We start from the raw sequence: 23,086 nt of genomic DNA on the forward strand, positions 1-23,086 counted from the left end.
TCTCCGTCACGGATTCTCTGTTTTGGGCCCTACAACCATGGCGGTGCTGTCGGTCCTTGTGCGCGGCGCCTGCGGGCGCAGCCTCCTGCTTCGAAGGCGGATGCAGGTGAGGGGGGCTGTGATCCAGAACTTGTCCGCCTGCGACCTCGCGCCCGGAAGGGGCCCGGTGCGGACTTAAGGAGCCCCCCCCGCCCCGTCTCCATGCGGACGCGCCCCCCCTAGGCCCGAGTGTTCCCTTCGAGGGGACTCCGCTGGGTCGGAACCACTGATTTCTGGGTCCAACCGAGAGGGGAGGCCGGGCTTTGTTCTGGCCTTGCAGACGGGCAGCGAAGATCCGTAAAGCTGTTTTCCAGGTTTTCTGTAAAAGGCGGTTGTGAGCGTTATCTTGGGCAGGTTTTGTTTCCCCATTAGTCATACACCGTGGAGGCACTATGTGATAATAGAACCTGACCCCGGACAACTCCAGACCTATCAGGGACAATAACTCGGTTTCTTCCTGAGTGGGACTCACGCCCGAGGGAGTCCAGAGCCTTTTTCTCCTTTGGCTACTCTTTGGAGACGCGGGTGGCGAGCTGGAAAGGATCTGCACTCAGAGCACCAAGCACCTGTGCACAGGGTCTGCAAAACCCAAGGAATACATAGAAGGTGAAGGTGATGTACACTTTAAAGTCCACTCAGATTTTGAGAGTTTGGATTTGACGCAAGTCAGTGAGGACTATTGACGCCTTTGTTTTTGTCGTAAATAGAGGTCTGGGAAAATTGAAGTGGGGAGAAAACTCTTTTGTCAGTTAGTTGGGTTGTAACTTGAACTGAAGTGCTGGCAGTAAGTGGAAAAGGAGCAGCATGATGCAAGAGATTGAAAAAGAATAAACGTAGAACTTGACAAATACAGAGTGAGGCTGGGGAGCCAAGGGAAAATGAAGTCTAAAATTAATCTTGAGTGACTGAGATAATAGAAGAGTGGATTTCCAGGAGAGATGGGTTTTTAGCATATTTGTTAGTTTCAGGAATGACTTGGGAAATCACAAAAAATGTCATTAGGTCAAAGTGGGTTTCTGCCAACGTTGAGTAGGTGAATTAAGTGAACTAGGTAGTCTTAAGTTTGTACGAAATAAATACAAAAGCCAAGTGCAGAACCTTCCTAATTTATGGTTTAATTAAGAGCTTACAATCAAACAGATGTTGTCGATGAGAAAAATGAGGCCATTGGTTACATAGCACATGATCTGTGGTGGTCTTTTAATTGAACTTTGGGAAATAGTTTTTTTTTTTTTTGGTTACTTGAATTAAGGGCTTTTTACTTAACCATGGAAATCTGTTTCAACCGGGTTTCCAATATCAGTGGCATTTTGTGGAATAGAATTTAATCTCTTACCCATTAAACTAGCTTTTTCCAGAGTTCCCATCTCGGCTCAGTGGTAATGAACCTGACTACTATCCATGAGGACGCAGGTTCCATCTCTGGCCTCACTCAGCAGTTAAGGATCTGGCAAGTGGTGATGTGATGTGCAGTAAGCAGAAGTGGATAGAGTCTGGAGATAGCATGCAGGTGGGATCTATTGAACTTGATGACTCATGGGCTGTGAATGGCTGAAGAAGAAGGTGTTCTATAGGCCTTATTGAGCTCACTTAGACACGGGTGTAGGCAGAGAAGCAAACAGGGTGTAGTATAGGCCTTTGGGAGACAGTATTTCCAGGACAGGCAGAACCAGCAGGAACCGTGAAGGTGGATGAAAAGAGAGGGTGGTGATGTGAAAGAAAACCAGTGGGATGTAGTGTCGTCTGAAATCCGGGGGAGGGGGATTTTTTTTGGGGCGGGGAAGATAGCTGTATTGCTTTGCCAGGCAGAGGGGCACAGCAGGCTAATGCCTTAAAGACTGCTCCGTTTGGAAGGTGTTAGGAGGTGGTTTTATAGTTTGGGAAGTGGAATAAGGATCAGGGTAGAGGCAAGCTTGCATTGTCTTTCAAAGCTGGTGTTTAGTGGCCCCAGGACTGGTTCTGGTGCTCCTCCTCCTTCCTGGAATGAAGAATGCTTCATCTAGTAGTTCTTCCATTTGTGGGGGTTTAGGTCTACGGAAAGGCCAGTGTCTGAACTTACTGAGGTTCAGGGTCTTTGTGTCTCAGCACAGAAGGAAATCAGCAACAAAGTGATAGGCAAGAAGTAGATTTTTTTTTTTTTTTTTAAAGAGAACAAATCCTCTTTTATTTATTTACTTTTCAATAAGTTTAAATGGATTCTGTATCCAGTGGCCTTAGCAGGAAGGTTGCTTCGGAATTTGGCATTGAACCATGCCACTTTTGCCATGAGCACGAGTTAACTTTTCCCCAGGTTAGTCCCGTTTTGTGCCAGGAGTCACTGTGTTATTCTTTTCTTTGTACACATAAGCATATCTCTTGCCTAGATAAAATTCAGTTTCATCGTGGCCATAAACACCTTCAATTTTAAGAAGAGCTCTGTGCTCCCTCTGGTTCCGGAGACCCTGCTTATAACTAGCAAAAATGGCCTTGGACCACAACCTTCCCGACCTCAGACGATACGCTAGAATACTTCACGATAAGTAGGGTCTATAAGCAGTGGTTCAAACTATATGACATGTTAAGGGTGCATTTGTTTTTGCACAGCTGATACCAAGGAGAACATAATTAAGCAGAAGTACATGGCCTTGTGTTCTGAGCACAGGCATGTGTGCTGGGCTGGGCCAGTGCTGCTCATCACTTGGGTGGACCCGCCTCAGGGGAGTAAGCATTCAGCTTTCAGAGGAACACCTGAAGGCACAGATAGCCAATGTATTTTATTTCAAGTTCTGCACAAACAGGTTAATTTGATAGTAACAAGTAACACAGGTGATCTCTTTTGTGTTGACATTGATCTGTTTGAAAGGTAAGTTTAAACCAAATGTTTGTGAAACTTCTGCCTGCAGCATATTTGGAGACTGTTGCACAACACTAAGTAATCTGCTTTGAACCCTGGGAATGGCTTGCTTAATATGTCTCTTCATAGTTGTTAAATTCTGTCAGATAACTTAAGCATTTCTCCCTTAGAAGATTATAATGCTGCTTGAGTATAGGGACCATAGTTTACAGATCATTATTCTGATAATGCCTTCTGTAAGGTAAGTGATCCCAAAATATTTATCTAGCAAGTGAAAGATCAAATACTTTTCTTTCTTTCTTTTTTTTTTTTTGGTCTTTTGTTGTTGTTGTTGTTGCTATTTCTTGGGCCGCTCTCGCGGCATATGGAGGTTCCCAGGCTAGGGGTCGAATCGGAGCTGTAGCCACCGGCCTACGCCAGAGCCACAGCAACTCGGGATCCGAGCCGCGTCTGCAACCTACACCACAGCTCACGGCAACGCTGGATCGTTAACCCACTGAGTAAGGGCAGGGACCGAACCCGCAACCTCATGGTTCCTAGTCGGATTCGTTAACCACTGCGCCACGACGGGAACTCCCCAAATACTTTTCTGTGTGTTAGTTATCTCTCCCTCACAGAAACTGTAAAGGCATCTCTTTAGAGGCTGCATTGAATATGTAATGATGACATTTGGAATCAAATCAGGACTAAATTGGTTATTTCTTATAGCAAAGTTGCTTTTATGAACTTTCTATATAAAAGTGACTTATTCTATCATATTAACATCAGAAAAGAGATTACCTTAGAATTAAGTTCTATTCTTCCACTGCCTAGGAAAAAATTCTCTTTTTAAGTTGTAATTTGCATGCCTCTATTCTTATCTCTGAGTGTCTTGTTTAACCTATGAAAAGCTAAGTTTTGGGGGTCAGTTTATTTATTTATTTATTTATTTTTATTTTTTTGCTATTTCTTGGGCCGCTCCCATGGCATATGGAGGTTCCCAAGCTAGGGGTTGAATCGGAGCTGCAGCCACCAGCCTACGCCAGAGCCCCAGCAACGCTGGATCCGAGCCGCGTCTGCAACCTACACCACAGCTCACGGCAATGCCGGATCGTTAACCCACTGAGCAAAGGCAGGGACCGAACCCACAACCTCATGGTTCCTAGTCGGATTTGTTACCACTGCGCCACGATGGGAACTCTGGGGGTCAGTTTAAAGTTTTTAGTTATTTGTAGACTTTATTACTCTGTGAGAGTAACCACTGAGCCACAACAGGAACTCCTGGTCATTATAGCTATTGATAAGATTAAGTTCTAAGTATAATTTGTCAATTTTGAATATTTATTATGCTTTCTGACTCCAGAGGTTAAAAAAATGTTTGTCCTGGAGTTCCCGTCGTGGCGCAGTGGTTAACGAATCCGACTAGGAACCATGAGGTTGCGGGTTCGATCCCTGCCCTTGCTCAGTGGGTTAAGGATCCAGCGTTGCCATGAGCTGTGGTGTAGGTTGCAGACGCGGCCCGGATCCCGAGTTGCTGTGGCTCTGGCGTAGGCCGGTGGCTACAGCTCCGATTTGACCCCTAGCCTGGGAACCTCCATATGCCGTGGGAGTGGCCCAAGAAATGGCAAAAAGACAAAAAAAAAAAAAAAAAGAAAAAAAATGTTTTTCCTGTAAATTGTCCAATTTGAGATAAATTAGCTCTCTGAACTGTTACCTTCATTTTCAGAATTATTATTGGCATTCATTCCTAAGAGTAGTGGAGAGAATTGAGGGACAAAATATTTTTTTCCTTCTTAAAAATTAATTTATCTCTGGCTCTGGCATAGGTAATATAGACTATATTTGTTATGTTTACCACAAATAAATTAGATATTTGGGAGTTCTCTGGTGGCCTAGTGGTTAAGGACTTGACATTGTCATTTCTGTGGCTTGGGTTCAGTCTTTGGCCTAGAAAGTTGAACATGCCTCCAGTGCAGCCAAAAAAAAATATTTTTAATTTTATTTTTATTTTTTTGTCTTTTTAGGGCCATATCCACAGCGTATGGAAGTTCCTGTTAGGGGTCCAATCCGAGCTGTAGCTGCCAGCGTACACCACAGCCACAGAAGCACAGGATCTGAGCCTCATATGTAACCTACACCACACTCACAACAACGCCAGATCCTTAACCCACTGAATGAAGCCGGGGATTGAACCCGAACCTTCCTGGATAATAGTTGCATTTGTTAACCGCTGCAACACGATAGGAACTCCAAGAGAGATTTTTTAGAATTGGATGAAGAGATAGCAAGTTTTACTTAAAGTTAGGGCCACACTGGAGGCATTTGGAAGTTCCCAGTCTTGAGGTTGAATCGGCACTGTAGCCTCTGGCCTACGCCACAGCCACAACGATGCCAAATCCAAGCTGCATCTGTGACTTGTACCACAGTTCATGGCAACGTCGTATCTCTTAAACCACTGAGTGAGGCCAGGGGTCGAATCCGAGTCCTCCTGGATACTAGTCAGGTTTGTTACTGCTGAGTCACAAGGGAACTCCTGAAGTGTTTTTTTTAAAAGAACAAGGATAATTTCTTGTGGTACTCTAAAATTACTTAATTTAGAACTTAGATTTAACTTAAAACTACATTTTATAAAGCTATACTTAAAAAGGCTTAGAAATTTTAAGATGATAAACTCATCAGAAGTTAAAACATACATTTCCAATGGTCAACCAGATGAGTATATTACAAAAGCAGCAAATTTTTTTTTCTTTAAATTGGCTGCCATGGCTGCATATGGAAGTTCCTGGGTCAGGGATTGAATCTGAGCTACAGCTGTGGCAATGCTGGATTTTTTTTTTTTTTTTTTTGGCTTTTTTCGGGCCGCACCTGAGGCATATGGAAGTTCCCAGGTTAGGGATCCAATCAGAGCTGTAGCTCCTGGCTTAGCAACCTGGGATTCGAGCCGCATCTGTGACCTACACCATAGCTCATGGAAACATCTGATCTTCAGCCCACTGAGCAAGGCCAGGGATGGGACCTGCAACCTCATGGATACTAGTTCGGTTTGTTTCCTCTGAGCTTTTTGTCTTTTTAGGGCCATACCCTCAGGCTATGAAAGTTCCCAGGCTAGGGGTCAAATCAGAACTACAGCTGCTGGCCTACACCAAGCCACAGCAACACGGGATCCAAGCCACATCTATGACCTATACCACAGCTTATGGCAACACTGGATTCTTAACCCACTGAGTGAGGCCAGGGTCTAATCCACATCCTCATGGATACTAGTTGGGTTCATTACCGTTGAGCCATGATGGCAACTCCTTCAGTAATTTTTAAAATTAAAAGAATGATATATGTTAACTGGAAAATTTGGAGATAAAAGTATGACACAGCCAAAAGAAATTACCATAACCTCATTATTGAGAAGTATAAAGTGATACAGATTAATATTATTTATATTGCAGGAAATAAGATATGTGGAGCGAAGTTATGTATCAAAACCCACTTTGAATGTAAGTATAAATTTAAGTTGTGCTTTAAAATTTCAAGGATTTAAAGGAAGTGAAGTCAGTCTCCCCTCTTCTTCCCCACTGTCTACTGTAAACAGCCTTCTCTCAAACTGGGCACTGTTCTTCCCTCACTGTCAGGGACGCCCATTATACTGTGCTGGTACATTGCAGAGATCACATGGAAGATAGCAGAAGAAAGGGACTGAACAAGGCTGGGGATTAGGACCACCACTTGGTCACCAAGTACTTTCTGAGGGGTCCCTTCTCCGTTTCATATGGATCCAAAATGACATAGTCATAGCCTTCGACCAGAATCTAGGAACAGCTCTATTATGTATGAGAATTTATGTATCTGTTTAAGAGAATGTAGAAGGCAAGTATAAGAATTGTTACCAAAAAAAAAAAAAAAGAGAGAATTGTTACAACCGTATTTTCTAATATTTAAGAGAGCTCTTTACCTATTTTTTCTCATACTTCATATCATCTTATTAATAGTTTAAGAAATTATGGCACTGGTTGTGTCCTAGATAAGTGGTTCTGCCACCACTAGCATACAGGTCATGATTCCTAACTCTGAGTTACCTTCATTAAAGGAAGCCCTTTGATTAGGGTTGTTTATTATGCAATTAACAAGGGTAATCATTTCTTAAATTTTGACTAAGGAATAGACTGGAAATTTAAGCTTCTGGATTGAAACCTCCTATGAGAACTCGGAAGGAACTGTGCCTATTTTAGAACTGGTTTGTTTTAGGTTTTCTGTTAGGTCTTAAATCATGAAATGCCAGCACCAAACTGATTTTACTGCTGTTCAAATATTGAGATTATGTTAATCTTTGGTAACTAGTCATTCATAAAAAATATATCTTGGATAATATATCTATGAATTATGTTTATTTAATGAAAGAGGATTTGGGTAAAATACTTTTTACCATCTTGTCTTGCCAGGAAGTGGTCATAGTAAGTGCTACAAGGACGCCCATTGGATCCTTTCTAGGCAGCCTTTCCTCTCTGCCAGCCACTAAGCTGGGTTCCATTGCTATTCAGGGAGCCATTGAAAAGGCAGGTCAGTAGCTGCTTTACTTTTTGTGTTGAGGGTGCAGGGATTCAATGGACAAAATGTTTATTTTGCATTGTCTACTTAGAAATGAATTAATGCCTACATTTCTGAATTCTTTTTTTTTTTTGCTTTTTCGAGCCGCACCTGTAGCATATGGAAGTTCCCACGCTAAGTGCCGAATCAGAGCTGCAGCTGCCAGCCTACACCATAGCCACAGCAATGTCAGATCCGAGCCGTTTCTGCAACCTACACTACAGCTCATGGAATGCCGGGTCCTTAACCCATTGAGTGAGGCCAAGGATTGAACCCACATCCTCATATATACTGGTTGGGTTTGTTACTGTTGAGCCACAAGGGGAAATCCCATTTCTGAATTCCTTTGAATAGAAGTCCTTGGAGTTCCCCTCGTGGTGCAGTGGTTAACGAATCCGACTAGGAACCATGAGATTGCGGGTTCGGTCCCTGCCCTTGCTCAGTGGGTTAAGGATCTGGCGTTGCCGTGAGCTGTGGTGTAGGTTGCAGACGCGGCTCGGATCCCGAGTTGCTGTGGCTCTGGTGTAGGCCTGTGGCTACAGCTCCGATTTGACCCCTAGCCTGGGAACCTCCATATGCCGCGGGAGCAGCCCAAGAAATAGCAAAAAGACAAAAAAAAAAAAAAAAGAAGAAGAAAAGAAGTCCTTGTAGTAAGAGTGTTAGGAATGAAACTCAAAACTGACAAGGAAAAGAAACCATTCCTGCTATATAATGCCATGTACTTTACTAGATCATTACTAATTATTTAATTGAATAAAATATGGAAATGCCTTTTTGATTTTTTTAAAAAAGGGATTCCAAAAGAAGAAGTGAAAGAAGTGTACATGGGCAATGTTCTGCAGGGAGGAGAAGGACAAGCCCCTACAAGGCAAGCGGTACTGGGTGCAGGTAATAGGAATATATTTTTGCTTTTATACTTAAGATGTTTGACTTGGCCAAATGGAGGTCATTTCAGCATTAAAAAAATGTTAAATGCATAATAGACTTAACATGGGCAGCAGAAATGTTGCAGATTATAGTTTAACATGCTCTATTTTATTAATTTAATTCTACAGTTGTTTTTGAAGAGTATCTTTTTTTTTTTTTTTTTTCAAAATATGACTTATATTGGTTTTAGGCTTACCTATTTCTACTCCGTGCACCACGATAAACAAAGTTTGTGCCTCAGGAATGAAAGCCATCATGATGGCCTCTCAGAATCTTATGTGTGGACATCAGGTAAGAAGTACCTTCTTTTCCATTTTATAACTAAAATAATATGTAGTGCTAAAAGACACTCAAAATCTAAGCATATTTATACTTTAGGAGTGAGAATCTTTCTCATACAGTTGCTGTGTTGTTTCAGACATTCAGGAATGTCTGGATTTGCCAGTTCCGTTTTTTTTTTTGCCATTTCTTGGGCTGCTCCTGAGGCATATGGAGGTTCCCAGGCTAGGGGTCTACTTGGAGCTGTAGCTGCCAGCCTACACCAGAGCCACAGCAACACAGGATTCGAGCCGTGTCTGCGACCTACACCACAGCTCATGGCAACGCCAGATCCTTAACCCACTGAGCAAGGCCAGGGATCGAACTGGCAACCTCATGGTTCCTAGTCAGATTCGTTAACCACTGAGCCACGATGGGAACTCCGCCATTTCCATTTGAAGTAGAGGTCAAAACAGAAGCTTCAGTGTCTTGCGTTAAAGTAGTTTTCAGCCAGGATGTTTCAGTTTTTGAGTGCTCCTTTACTTAGAGATTCTGGATGATTTAAAACATAATAAATATTATTTGCCAGAAAGAGAAGGTTTTTCATCATAAATGAGAATAAGATGCTTATCATCTGATGAAAATAAGATGCTGATCAATTCATCATTGATTGAGCTGAGAATTGATGACTAATTTGTAGTTCCTCATGCCCAGGTTCACTTGTAAAATTGTGCAGACTTTGTATTGGCCTTGCTGATTTTTTTTTTTTTAGCTATACCCACAGCATGTGAAGTTCCCAGGCCAGGGATTGAACCCAAGCCACAGCATGACAGTGCCAGATCCTTAACCTGCTAAACCACTTGGTAACTTCTGGCCTTGATGATCTTGTCTTTACCTGAGATGGAGCAAGAGAGAGGCTGCTTGGCAAATAGATACTGGTTGTTAGGAGATGACACCTGGACGCGTAGAACTAAGGGCATAACACACCAAGGTAAAAATCATTTGTGAGGTTTTTGCAGATTTTCTTACATATACAAGAACTACAATTATGTGTACCTTTGCTATTACTCTTCCCTTGCTTTGTTTCCAATTGTAAGGCAAGCCAAAGAGGGGAAAAAAAGTGAAACCTAATACACATGCTAAGAACTGAAAAGGGTAAAGTATAAAATGAGGGAATTCGGAGTTCCCGTCCTGGTGCAGTGGAAACGAATCTGACTAGGAACCGTGAGGTTGTGGGTTCGATCCCTGGCCTCGCTCGGTGGGGTAAGGCTCTGGCATTGTGGTGAGCTCTGGTGTAGGTCACAGACACGACTCGGATCCTGCGTTGCTGTGGCTCTGGTGTAGGCCAGCAGCTGCAGCTCTGATTTGACTCCTGGCCAGGGAACTTGCATGTGCCACATGTGTGGCCTTAAAAAGCAAAACAAACAAAAAAAATTCCCCAAAAACATGAGTCTCATCATGTGCAAGTTTCAGTTTGTCTTTGGAAAAAATCCCTAAGAGGAGAATTTGAGTCAGATTTAAAAACATTGATTTGTATTCCTGTTTTGTTTTGTTTGATTTTTAGGGCCACACCTGCAGCATATGGAAGTTCCTAGGCTAGGGCTTAAATCAGAGCTTCAGCTACCTACACCATTCATAACAATGCCGGATCCAAGCTGCATTTGTGACCTATACCACAGCTCACAGCAACCGAGGATCTTTAACCTATGTGCCAGGCCAGGTATCAAAGCTACATCCTGGCACTCCCAAGATGCCACTGATCCTGTAGCACCAGCGGGAACTCCTAACAATACTGTTATGGAAAGCAATACACAGTAATTGGGAAAGGAAAGAAGGAAAACTCTTCCAAAAAGGGATAGAAATAGGTGGTCAGGGAAAACATGAAGTGGCTGTGTTCTACCTTAAAACAGGAAAAATAGGTGTTTCACAGGTTGGTTGATAAAGGTCAGAAGTGCAGAGGTGTGTGTGATTTAGCATGGTATCTTTCAAGGACTTCGAACAGCTCTACATGACCTGAGTTACAACTACAGGTGCAGGCATGTGATTAGACTGGGAGAGAGAAGGCAGATTATAAAGGCCCCTTATATATTATGCTATGGAGTCCTTTAAGGAATACAATAACCAGATATACATTCTAGCCAGAATGACTCAGATAAGTGTAGATGATACTTGGGTGGAAGGAAAGGCTACATGTCAGATGATCAAGCAGGAAATAAGCTGTCTAAGAATAGTTGATGAGGATTTCAATCAAGGAAATAGGATTATTTCTGAGAACTGAGGTTATGGGTCCGCACCTACAGCAAATGTAGCTTCCTAGGCTAGGGTTCAAATCAGTGCTATAGTTGCTGGCCTATACCACAGCCACAGCAACTCGGGATTGGAGCAAGGTCTGTGACCTACACCACAGCTAACTGCAGCACCAGATCTTTAACCCAGTGAGTGAGGCCAGGACTGTGTCCTCCTGGATACTAGTCAGGTTCATTACCACTGAGTCACTATGGGAACTCCATCATTATAAACATTTTAAGACCTTCTCCTTTCACCAGTGTAAAGAGGTACTTCGTACAGTGACTGTATAGCAGATGTTTAATAAAGTACATGTAAAATAGGGTATTTTTTGTAGTTTTGCAGTGATAATTGACCTTGAACAACAGGGGTTTGAACTGCCTGGATCCACTAAATGTGTGGATTTTCTTTGAGAAATACATACTGCAGTTGAACCTGTGGATGTAGCACCATGGATAAAGAGGGGTTACTGTGAAGTTAGCCAGGAATTTCCCTTTGTGTGGAGGGTCAGCATTCCTGACCCTGGTGTTGTGAATTGATGCTGGGTTTCTGTGTGTTGCTGAGCAGGATGTAATGGTGGCAGGTGGAATGGAGAGCATGTCCAACGTCCCCTATGTGATGGACAGAGGAACAACACCCTACGGTGGGGTAAAGCTTGAAGATTTGATTGTAAAAGATGGGCTCACTGATGTCTACAATAAAATTCATATGGTAATGACTGCTTTTTAATGGAGAAATGCCATCTGTATATAATATCACTTGATTTTTAAAATACATGTATTTTAGAAACTGAACTGAAAGATATAAATACTGATTTAGCTATTCATTTTAGGAAAATGTCTTTTTGCCTTTTCTAGGGGCGCCCCCATGGTATATGGAGCGTCCCAGGCTAGGGGTCGAATTGGAGCTGTAGCCGCTGGCCTGTACCAGAGCCACAGCAACGTGGGATCTGAGCTGCGTCTGCGACCTACACCACAGCTCACGGCAACGCCGGATCCTTAACCCAATGAGCAAGGCCAGGGATCAAACCTGCAACCTCATGGTTCCTAGTCAGATTCGTTAACCACTGTGCCGTGACAGGAACTCCAGGAAAATGTCTTTCTAATGCTCACTGTATCAGCATGGCTAAAGTGTTGAATAAATTGTCCCATACCAATACAGAGAATTTTCTGACTTATAATAATGTATTCCATATCTAATTATTTGCCTTTGAAATATCAGTTTTGGGTAAATTCAAGTATTTGAAGATGAGACATGAAAGACAAAAATTACCTAGTACAGAAAAGTATATTTTAAGAAACTAAATTTAACTGTTAACCACTATTTTATGTTATACAAAGTTAATTATTTTAAAAATTACAACTCTTATCAGGGTAACTGTGCTGAAAATACTGCAAAGAAGCTGAATATTCCACGTGATGAACAAGACACCTACGCTATTAACTCCTACACCAGAAGTAAAGCAGCATGGGAAGCCGGAAAATTTCGAAGTGAAGTTATTCCCGTCACAATTTCAGTAAAAGGTTGAAGGATAATGTTCCAAAATAGATTTTTAGTAGACTTTAAGTGTTGCTAAATTTTTTGATTAAGTTTTATTTTTGTATTTTTATGTTTAAGTTTTAAATGGGTATATTTTTATCTTTGTACATTTCAACTGAGGACACTGACACTTCTACTTGTGGGTAATAAAGAGGAATATTGCTAGTTAAAAAATCAACCCAATTTAATATTTAGTTTCAACTCAATTGCAAATTTCACTAAGCATATTATTTTTAATTTAGAAATATATTGGAGTTCCCATGGTGCCTCAGTGGAGATGAATCTGACTAGTATCCATGAGGATGCAGGTTTGATCCCTGGCCTCACTCAGTGGGTTAAGATCTGGTGCTAAGAGACCTCCTCACCAATTGCAGCAGAATAAATCTGCAGTAAAGACTCAATAATTTGGTTTAGGTTACATTTTTTTCTAGAAATAATTGCTGTGATCAGAATGAATGACTAATAGAGCTTATCCAACCTCAGTTGGACATCTACCCCTGGGGTTCGAAGAATGGGGTCTCTGATCACAGAAGGAGGCTTGAGAGAGAAGAGAATAGGATGTGGCTGAATCAAAGACTTCAACTGCATCAGGCCATTTAATCAACACTTGTTTAAGACACTAAGAGAAATTCTTGAGCATTCAAGATGGCACATTCTTGCACAGAATTGATATGGGCTCATTTAAAGTACATGGGTTTACAAAGGGAGGCACAGGCTACCAGGCATCTGCTGTACTGTTTCTTACTGAGCAACCACTTGTTATCCTAACTACTAAGATTACTTAATTTAAAATATTTCTGTTTTAGGTAAACCAGATACAGTGGTCAAAGAAGATGAAGAATATAAACGTGTTGATTTTAATAAAGTTCCAAAGCTGAAGACGGTTTTCCAAAAAGAAAACGGTTAGTGTTTTCCTTTTTATTTTTTTTGCTTTTTAGGGCCGCACCTGTGGTTCATGGAGGTTCCAGGCTAGGGGTTGAATCTGAGCTATAGCGTCACGGCCACAGCCTTGCAGGATCCGAGCTGTGAATGCAACCTTAACCCACTGAGTGAGGCGAGAGATTGAACCTGCAATCCTAGTTGGATTCATTTCTGCTCTGCCATGACAGGAACTATTGGAGAACAGTTAGTATTAAGAAATGAAGCATAGGAGTTCCTGTTGTTGTGCCTCAGTGGAAACAAATCTGACTAGTATCCATGCAGACTCAGGTTCCATCCCTGGCCCCGCTCAGTGGGTTTAGGATCTGGCATTGCTGTGGGCTGTGGGATGCGGATCAGATCTGGTGTTGCTGTGGCTGTGGTGCAGGCCAGCAGCTATAGGTCCGATTCAACCCCTAGCCTGGGAACCTCTACAAAGACCAAAAAAAAAAAAAGAAACGAAGCATAAAAAATAGAATCAGGGAGTTACCACTGTGGCGCAGCATTGTCTCTGCAATGGCTTGAGTCACTGCTGAGGTGCGAGTCTGATCCCCAGCCCAGCACAGTGGGTTAAAGGATCTGCTGTTGCTGCAGCTATGGCTCGGATTCAGTCGCAGGCCCAGAAACTTCGATATGTTGTGGTGTAGCCAAAAAAAAAAAAAAAAAATCACTATTCCATATCTAGACTTACCATATGAAAAGATGTTCAACAGCACTAATTATAAGAGAAACGCAAATCAAACCTATGAGGTACCACCTCACACTGGTCAGAATGGCCATTATTAAAAAGCCTACAGTTCCTGGAGAGGGTGTGGCAAAAGGTAACCCTTCTACACGGTTGGGAAGGTAAATTGGTACAGCCACTAAAGAAAACAGTATGGAGCTTCCTCATAAAACTGAAAGTAAAGTTCTGTAGAATCCTGCAGCCCCACTCCTGGGCATCTATGCAGAGAACATTAATTCAAAAGCATGCATGTACCCCTGTGTTCATAGCAGCACTATTCAAAATAGCCAAGATATGGAAACAACCTAAATGTCCATTGACAGATGAATTGATAAAGAAGATGTGGTACATTTATACAATAGGGTATACTAAGACATAAAAAAAGAAAAATAATGCCAGTTGTAACATGGATGGATCTAGAGATTATCATACTAAGTGTTTAAGTCTGAAAGACAAATACCATATGATAATACTTAGAGAATATGAAATATGACACAAATGAACTTATCTAAAAAACAGAAAAGACATACATAGAGAACAGGCTTGTGGTTGCCAAAGGGGAGGCAGGAAAGGGGAGGGATGGATTGAGAGTTTGGGATTAGCAGACCCAACTGTTATATGTTGAATGGATAAACAACAATATCCTACTGTATAGCACAGTATCCTGTGATAAACTGTAATGGGCAGAAACTATGAAATAGAATATGTGTGTGCGTGTGTGTGTATGTATACACACCTATAACTGAATCCCTTTGATGTATAGCGGAAATTGTCAGTTATAAATCAACTACAATAAAAAAGAACCCCATATCTAGTCTTAGAATTGCCTAAGGATTTTAAAAAAGTAGTTCTAGAAAACATCCAGATGTTTTAACATTTTCAATATATCAGGCTCAAGTGGAATTAACAAGTATTTATTGAAAATATATTTCAAATTGCTTAGCAGTTAGTACTTGCTTCTGGAACATACTGTAGAATGATTATAGAATCCAGTGTTTCATATGCATCTCATCTTGAAGGTTTTTGTGATATGAAGGTCAAGTTTATATATCTGTAAGCCTTTGGAGGGCTAAGATTGATAGCTGCACCTGTGGCAACACCAGATCCTTTAACCCACTGTGCCCGGCCAGCTAGGGATTGAACCTGTATCCTGGTGCTGCTGCTGATTCCACTGCGCCACAGCAGGAACTCTGGCAGCTGTGTTGTGAAAGAATGTTCTGACGCCATGTTTATTGATGTTTTCAGGTACAGTAACAGCTGCCAATGCCAGCACATTGAATGATGGAGCAGCTGCTGTGGTTCTTATGACTGCAGATGCAGCCAAGAGGCTCAATGTTAAACCACTAGCAAGAATAGCAGGTAGAAATTGTTCTGAATTTGTTTATTCCTAAACCTCTACAAAAGCTCTTCCTAAAATCGAGTTTCCTTGACTGTTATACATAATATTGAAGTTGGCTATTTCTATCTGTAGGTTGTACTTTGTCACAAAAATAATACATTTTTTAATTGAGATAGAAGCTCCTTGAATACTTTCATTATGATTTACTTTATATAAGAGGAAGCTTTTAAAATCTTTTCCTATCCTGTATGATGTGTGGGAGAATACAAGGTACATGTTTTCCTGTGACACTGCGGGGAAATGGAGTCAAGTAGAATAATAAGAATATGGGGGGAGTTCCCGTCGTGGTGCAGTGGTTAACGAATCCAACTAGGAAATATGAGGTTCTGGGTTCGATCTCTGGCCTCTATCAGTGGGTTGAAGATTGGGCGCTACTGTGAGCTGTGGTGTAGGTTGCAGACGTGGCTTGGATCCTGCGTTGCTGTGGCTCTGGCAAAGGCCAGCAGCTGCAGCTCCGTCCGATTGGACCCCTAGCCTGGGAACCTCCATGTGCCATGGATGCGGCCCTAGAAAAGGCAAAAAGACAAAAAAAAAAAAAAAAAAAAGGGAGTTCCCACTGTGGCTCAGCAGGTTAAGAATCAGCAGAGTGTCCATGAGGATTCGGGTTTGATTCCTGGTCTCACTCAGTGAGTTAAGGATTTGGCATTGCCACTATCTGAGGTGTAGGTTACAGATTTCACTCCGATCCCGTGTTGGCTGTGGTGTAGGCTGACAATTGTAGCTCCAATTTGACCCCTAGCCTGGGAACTTCCATATGTTGTGGGTACAGCCATTTTAAAAAAAGAAAGATTAAAAAAAGGAAAAACATATAGGTTTATGAGTCTAGAAATGTGGAAAATCTAGCTATACTGTCATTTATTATTAACTATTTGGCTTTGGCTTGCTCTCAATCTATTTCTAGCTATAATATGCCTGAGGATTTCAAAAGATATCATTTTGTTTAGGTAATTGTTCCTTTTTTTTTGCTTTTTAGGGCTACACCCACAGCATATGGAAACTCCCAGGGTCGGGGTCGAATCAGAAGTACAGCTGCTGGCCTACACCACAGCTACAGTTAATTCGGGATCCGAACCGCGTCTTCAACCTACACCACTGCTCACGGCAACGCCAGATTCCTGACCCACCAAGTGAAGCCAGGGGTTGAACCTGTGTCCTCATACTAGTTGGATTCATTTCCACTGTGCCATGACTGGAGTTCCCTAGATCATGGTTTCTTAACATCAGCACTATTGACATTTTGCAATAAATAATTATGTGCTGTAGGGGCTGTTCTGTGCATGTTAAGATGTTTAGCAGCATCCTTAGCTTCTACCCACTGCATACTACAGTTAAGTGGCATTCTACCTGTTGCAACAACCAAAAATATCTCTAGATAATGCTCATGTCTTTGGAGGCAATTTTTCCAACTCCCGATCTGTGAAAATCAATGGCTGAAATAATTGGTATAATTTTATGAAGAGTAGAATCTTAGATAAGGCACAAATACATTTAAATAAAAGTGTTAGGAAACTTGCATTTTTACATATTACATAAATTGATAAAGCTTTGTGTGCTTGTAAAAACGATTTTCACTTTATTTTTATTTTTTTTAATTTTCCCACTGTACAGCAAGGGGGTCAGGTTATCCTTACATGTATACATTGCAATTACAGTTTTTCCCCCACCCTTTCTTCTGTTGCAACATGAGTATCTAGACATTGTTCTCAATGCTATTCAGCAGGATCTCCTTGTAAATCTATTCTAAGTTGTGTCTGTTAAGCCCGAGCTCTGTAAAAACGATTTTAACAATCTGTTATTTTTCTATAAAGCATTTGCTGATGCTGCTGTAGATCCTATTGATTTTCCAATTGCACCTGCATATGCTGTACCTAAGGTGAGAACGACATAAGGACCATACTCCATTATGCCAATTTCTAGTTTATGTGTACCAAGATTGCCATGTTTTAGATCTTAAATGTCTTTCATAGGCCAAAGCATAGAGGTAGCTTCATTTCAAACCGTCTCTCTTCTGAAAACAATTAGCCACAAAGACAACAGAAGTAAAGGAGCAACACGCAGGCTATCTTGAGTAGATTAAAAACAACATAATTAAATCCCTTGTAAGTATGATGCTGAACTCACACACCTGGAATAGTAACCACACAAAGTGGGAGGTTGGTGTGGCAGAGAAAAAGCAATGTTGAGGGTCCAGGGTTCTAGAATTCAAAGCTAATAATTACTAGGAGTGGTCTTCATCCTGAAAGGGAACTGCTAGGAGTTGGTCTTAGAGTAAAACTAGATATGGAGAGAACCTACCTACTCCAGATTGTCAGTCTGAATTTTTGCAGGAAGTTCCTAGTGGATCGCAGGAAGAGAGACAGTGTTGTGTTGGTTTAGGGGTTCATGGGTCTCAACACTCCAGCAGATACTCCATTTCAGAAGTAGAGGGCCGCACCCTGAGAGAGAACTTCTGAGGATGGCATCCAGATTTTTTAAAAAACACAGAAACCAGTGGGGAATAACCATAGAGATGGATCAAAGACCACTGGGAGATCTCACAAAGCCACAGAATTATACAAATTCTGAAAGTGAGTGCATCACCTTGGTGATGAATGTTCTCAGCTAGATTCTGAAAGCTAGAAAAGTAGCTAGACATGTTGGAACTTGTGCTATAGGAACTAGAGGAAGCTTTTTGAGCTGTTCAGCTTAGAAAGCTACCAAGGATGAGGAAGAGTTTCATGTTAATTTTATTGTTCACACACAAAAAATTCTGAAGATAAAGGGTATTAGCAATATTTTAGAAAGATAATAGCATAAGGATTACCACTAGCCCCACAGCACCTCCCTGCAATAGCTGAGGAATCACCAAACAAGAGGTCATATAATAAAAGACCTTATTTTTTGTCTTTTTAGGGCCACACTCGAGGCATATGGAGGTTCCCAGGCTAGGGGTTGAAATGGGGCTGTAGCCGCTGACCTACACCCCAGCCACAGCAACACCAGATCTGAGCCATGTCTGTGAACTACACTGCAGCTCACGCAAACCCTGAATGGGTAACTCAGTGAGCAGGGTGAGGGATGGAATCCAAGTCCTCATGGATGCTAGTCAGCTTCGTTTCCGCTGAGCCACAACGGCACATCCAATAAAAGAGTATATTCACAGTGAAGGTAAATTGCTCCAGATAACCCCAAAGCAACTTTTACAAAAAAAAAGCAGAAACACTAGGGCATGTAAAGGAAAACAAACCTACTAATAGTAGAGACTAATATAACCTTTTCATTTTAGTCCTCTTTCATTTGACAGATAAAGTCTAGAACTAAGCAACATATAATCAATAAAGTAGATCTTAAGAATACATATCAGGAGTTCCCATCGCGGCGCAGTGGAAACGAATCCGACTGGGAACTATGAGGGGTGTGGGTTTGATCCCTGGCCTCCCTCAGTGGGTTAAAGGTCTGGCGTTGCCTTGAACTGTGGTGCAGGCTGGCAGCTGTAGCTTCAGTTAGACCCCTAGCCTGGGAACTTCCATATGCCACAAGTGTGGCCCTAAAAAGAAAAAAAAAAAGAATACATATCAAGTATGTACTCTCAAATAAAGAGTACATGTTCTTTTCAGATTGTCATGGAATGTTCAAAAGAATCATTTTCTCTCTCCAAAACAAATAATATAAACCAGATTCTTTGATTACAATGCAGTAAGATGAGAGATTAAATCAGAATAAAAGGGCCCATACTCTTGGAAACTTGAGGAAGTCCATGTTTAAATATTTGATGCATCAAGGTTTATGTTGCAGAAATTGCAGAATTTCAAGAAAATAATGAAAATAATTATTGACTTAATTATCTGAACATAATCTATATTTAAAAAATTTTAGGTTCTAAAAGATGCAGGATTGAAAAAAGAAGATGTTACAATGTGGGAAGTAAATGAAGCCTTTAGTGTGGTTGTTTTAGCAAACATTAAAATGCTAGAGATTGATCCCCAAAAAGTGAATATCAATGGAGGAGCTGTTTCTCTTGGACATCCAATTGGGTAGGTAAAATCATAAAGAAAAAGTTATCTAGATATTAGATATCTAATGGCTGCCTTTTTATTTGTGTCTAAACTTAAAATGCTTCCTGTCACTCTTGGTTTAATAGTTTTTCTTCCTTCCTACCTTTCATAAGGCAGATACCATTTCTGATAGGGTCCACACTGAACACAATAATCAACATCTGTTCCTTGAAAGTTAATATTTTATGTTGAAGAAGACAGATAACTGAAGGTTAAAGTCTGTGCTTGGGATTTTAAAAAGATAGCTGTTCTTGAAACAAGTCTCCCAAGTAAAAGTAGTTACATTCAGCTATAAGTCAAGGCTAATAACCTTTTTAAAAAGTTAATTTGGAATAGATGCTTTTTTTTTGGTTATTCATATATTTTATAAATGGTTAAAAAACCAAAATCCTTTTTTTATCCCAGGATGTCTGGAGCCAGGATTGTCGTTCACTTGGCTCATGCCTTGAAGCAAGGAGAATATGGTCTTGCCAGTATTTGCAACGGAGGAGGAGGGGCTTCTGCCATGCTGATCCAGAAGCTGTAGACAACTTCTTTTGTCTAAGGTGACAGCCCTGTGTAGCTAGAAATGCCTGCTATGATCCAGGTGACTGATTACCCTGAATCGGCTTGTATTAAAATGATGTTTCATTGATTTAACTCTTTGTAAAAAATAATATAAAAAAATCAAATCCCCAAACATTTTGAGATTACAAATGTATTTTTCTTCTGCTTTAAGTTTTTTGTCATCTTTAATACTTTTTGTTATAAAGCTATAGATAACTGTTTGAAATACCACTGTGCAGTATTAGTGACTCATTTGTAACTAAAGAAGCTTCCATTTTATTTATTTATCTTTTTAGGGCTGCACCTGAGGCACATGGAGCTTTCCAGGCTAGGGGTCCAGTCAGAGCTGAAGCCGCCGGCCTGTGCCAGAGCCACAGCAACATGGGACCTGGGCTGTGTCTGCGACTCATGAGCTGCCACGGCTCATGGCGATACTGGATCCTTAACCCACTGAGCAAGGCCAGGGGTCAGACCTGTGTTCTCATGGATACTAGTGGGGCTTGTTAACTGCTGAGCCATGATAGGAACTCCAAGAAGCTCCATTTTAGAGAATAAATCTGAATTTACATTTTTGGGGACTGTTAAAAGGTTAAGTGAATGTCATCTATAGATTGCTTCTTTATGACCTGTGGCATATGGAAGTTCTCAGGGCAGGGTTTGAATCTGAGCTGCAGCTGTGACCTGTGCAATACTTTAGCAATGCCAGATCCTTTAACCCACTGCGCTTGAGCAGGGGGTCAAACATCTCCACAATAACCCTAGCCACTGCAGTCAGATTCTTTAACACAGATTCCCATGGCGGGAACTCCTATAGCTTTCCTGTGCAAACTAGTAGGAGTGCCTCATTATCATTAGTCAAGAAGCCTGGAGTTATCTGGTAGCCTATTGGTCAAGGATTTGGCATCGTCAGTGCTGTGGCTCAGGTTTGATCCCTGGTTTGGGAAATTCTGTATGCTGCAGATACGGCCAAAAAAGACCCCAAAGACAGTATGTGCAGTGTTGCTAGAAACAGGAGGAACCCATGTGCTGAAGTCTAAAGTCGGTGCAATTTCTCATAACCTCAGCATTCAGAATTTGGTGGGGGTAGGGGTTAGGGATTTTGGTCTGAATTTACTACAGCAGCAGAGGGTGGGAAAGAAGATACAAACTGCCCTATCAATGAAAGAGATAGATTGCCACTGGCAGTCAGGATGTCACAGTGCCTGTTCTCAAGCAGGAGAAAATGGAGCATAAGTTATCTTGACTTTTCATTTAGGAAAAAAACACATTCTAGGCAGGGTCTATGCACACCAACCTCAGCTGCAGTTTTGAGAAGGGAAAGCTGCTGCTATTCAAGTTAAGATTAACCACAGTGGGGGAGTAGAGGGGACAGAAAAGGTCACTGTACATGTATGTCATGGCAGAGAATTCATGGTGAAATCCTTATCTTTGAAGGAACAAAAAGAACACATGTAAAAAAAAATCGTTTTTAAGATTCAAAAACAGGAGTTACTGTTGTGGCGCAGTGGTTAACGAATCTGACTAGGAACCACGAGGTTGCAGGTTCGATACCTGGCCTTGCTCAGTAGGTTAAGGATCCGGCGTTGCCGTGAGCTGTGGTGTAGGTTGCAGACTCCGCTGGGATCCTGCGTTGCTGTGGCTCTGGTGTAGGCCGGTGGCTACAGCTCTGATTCGACCCCTAGCCTAGGAACCTCCATATGCCGAGGGGAGCGGCCCTAGAAAAGGCAAAAAGACCAAAAAAAAAAAAAAAAAGATTCAAAAACAGTTTTCAAATAGTAATTACAGCCCCCCTTTGCATCTCAGTATGTGCCTAGTACTGTCCTACAGGCTTTATTTGTATTAACTCCTTTAATCCTCACAAAAACTCAATAGGGCAGGGACCATTATATCCGTCTTATATAGATAAGGAAAAGTCCTATGTCAGAGTTCTCTTTGTGGCTCAGAGGTTAATGAACCTGACTAGTATCCACGAGGATGTAGGTTCTATCCCTGGCCCCGCTCAGTGCGTCAGGGATCCTGTGTTGCCGGGAGCTGTGGTGTAGGTCGCAGATGCAGCTTGGATCCTGCATTGCTGTGGCTATGGCATAGGCCAGCGGCTGTAGCTCCAATTTGACCCCTTGCCGGGAATTTTCATATGCCATGGGTGTGGCCCTCCTCCCCCCCAAAAAACTAAGGTCAAATACCTGGTAAGTTGCCAAGATGGGTTCCATTCCAAGTGATCTTACTCCTGAGCCCACGTTAACTTTGCTTCTCAGTACTCTCAAATAAGTATCTGCCCTAATAAAATACATGAAGAAATAGAAATCCAAAATATATTAGGAAAGTTCATTGAAGATAAGGAGAATTAACATTGAATCCAAAAGTCAAGTGATCTGGAAAACATCTGAGAAGCTCTTACATCCGGGAAAAAAAAATGGAGAGATTGAAAACAGAACCAACAGGTAAGTGTTATTTATTCAAAAGAAAACCAAATGGTAATCTGAAGCAATAATTACAATAGAAGAACTCATATTTTTAAGTACTAAGTGGGCAGTTGTGGAAGGCCTTATTTCATTAACAAAATTAACAGCATCATACTCATGTTCTGGGGAAAAAGACTCTTCAAACGTCTTGGTAGAAAAATTGGTAGCCCCAGCCCTTACTGCTATTAACTGTCAGAAGACAAGTGACCAACATCTACCATTTTTTTTTGTTGTTCTTTTTAGGGCCACACCCAAGGCATATGGAGGTTCCCAGGCTAGAGGTTTAATCGGAGCTACAGCTGCTGTCGGCTTACATCACAGCCACGGCAATGCCAGATCCTTAACCACTGAGCAAGCAAGGCCAGGGATCGAACCCAAAACCTCATGGTTCCTAGGCAGATTTGTTTCTGCTGATCCACAATGGGAACTCCACCAAATTCTACATATTTTTAATGGAATAAAGTGATAAAGCTAATAGAAATGTCTTGGCAAACAAGAGCTTAGAAAATATAGCACTCTGATGTTTCCTCTAAAAATGAAGGAGTTTCTTTCGTGGCACAGCAG

The 23,086-nt window shown here is 41.5% G+C and overlaps 1 protein-coding gene across 4 annotated transcripts; it reads left to right on the forward strand.

Annotated features, from left to right (window-relative positions):
- Window positions 1-8: 8 nt before the first annotated feature.
- Window positions 9-20,291, forward strand: ACAT1 (acetyl-CoA acetyltransferase 1). Of its 4 annotated transcripts, none has more exons than XM_084975955.1 (12): window positions 9-645; window positions 6,295-6,342; window positions 7,285-7,402; window positions 8,222-8,317; window positions 8,547-8,647; window positions 11,468-11,611; window positions 12,273-12,423; window positions 13,246-13,341; window positions 15,327-15,440; window positions 17,289-17,353; window positions 19,336-19,493; window positions 19,920-20,291. In XM_084975955.1, the coding sequence occupies exons 4-12, from the start codon at window positions 8,254-8,256 to the stop codon at window positions 20,038-20,040; spliced, it is 1,014 nt and encodes a 337-aa protein (XP_084832081.1). In that variant the 5' UTR covers window positions 9-645; window positions 6,295-6,342; window positions 7,285-7,402; window positions 8,222-8,253; the 3' UTR covers window positions 20,041-20,291. The 4 variants fall into 4 exon arrangements, with proteins under 4 accessions (XP_084832081.1, XP_084832082.1, XP_005667358.1 ...); XM_084975956.1 differs by having other exon boundaries at window positions 9-106; window positions 8,547-8,851; window positions 9,913-11,611; XM_005667301.4 differs by having other exon boundaries at window positions 9-106.
- Window positions 20,292-23,086: the final 2,795 nt, after the last annotated feature.

Source organism: Sus scrofa, chromosome 9, assembly GCF_054392235.1.
Source record: "Sus scrofa isolate SSC_HxYL_T2T_F1_AM1 chromosome 9, Sscrofa_HxYL_maternal_Yorkshire_Landrace_v2.0, whole genome shotgun sequence".
In the NCBI taxonomy this organism is placed as follows: domain Eukaryota; kingdom Metazoa; phylum Chordata; class Mammalia; order Artiodactyla; family Suidae; genus Sus; species Sus scrofa.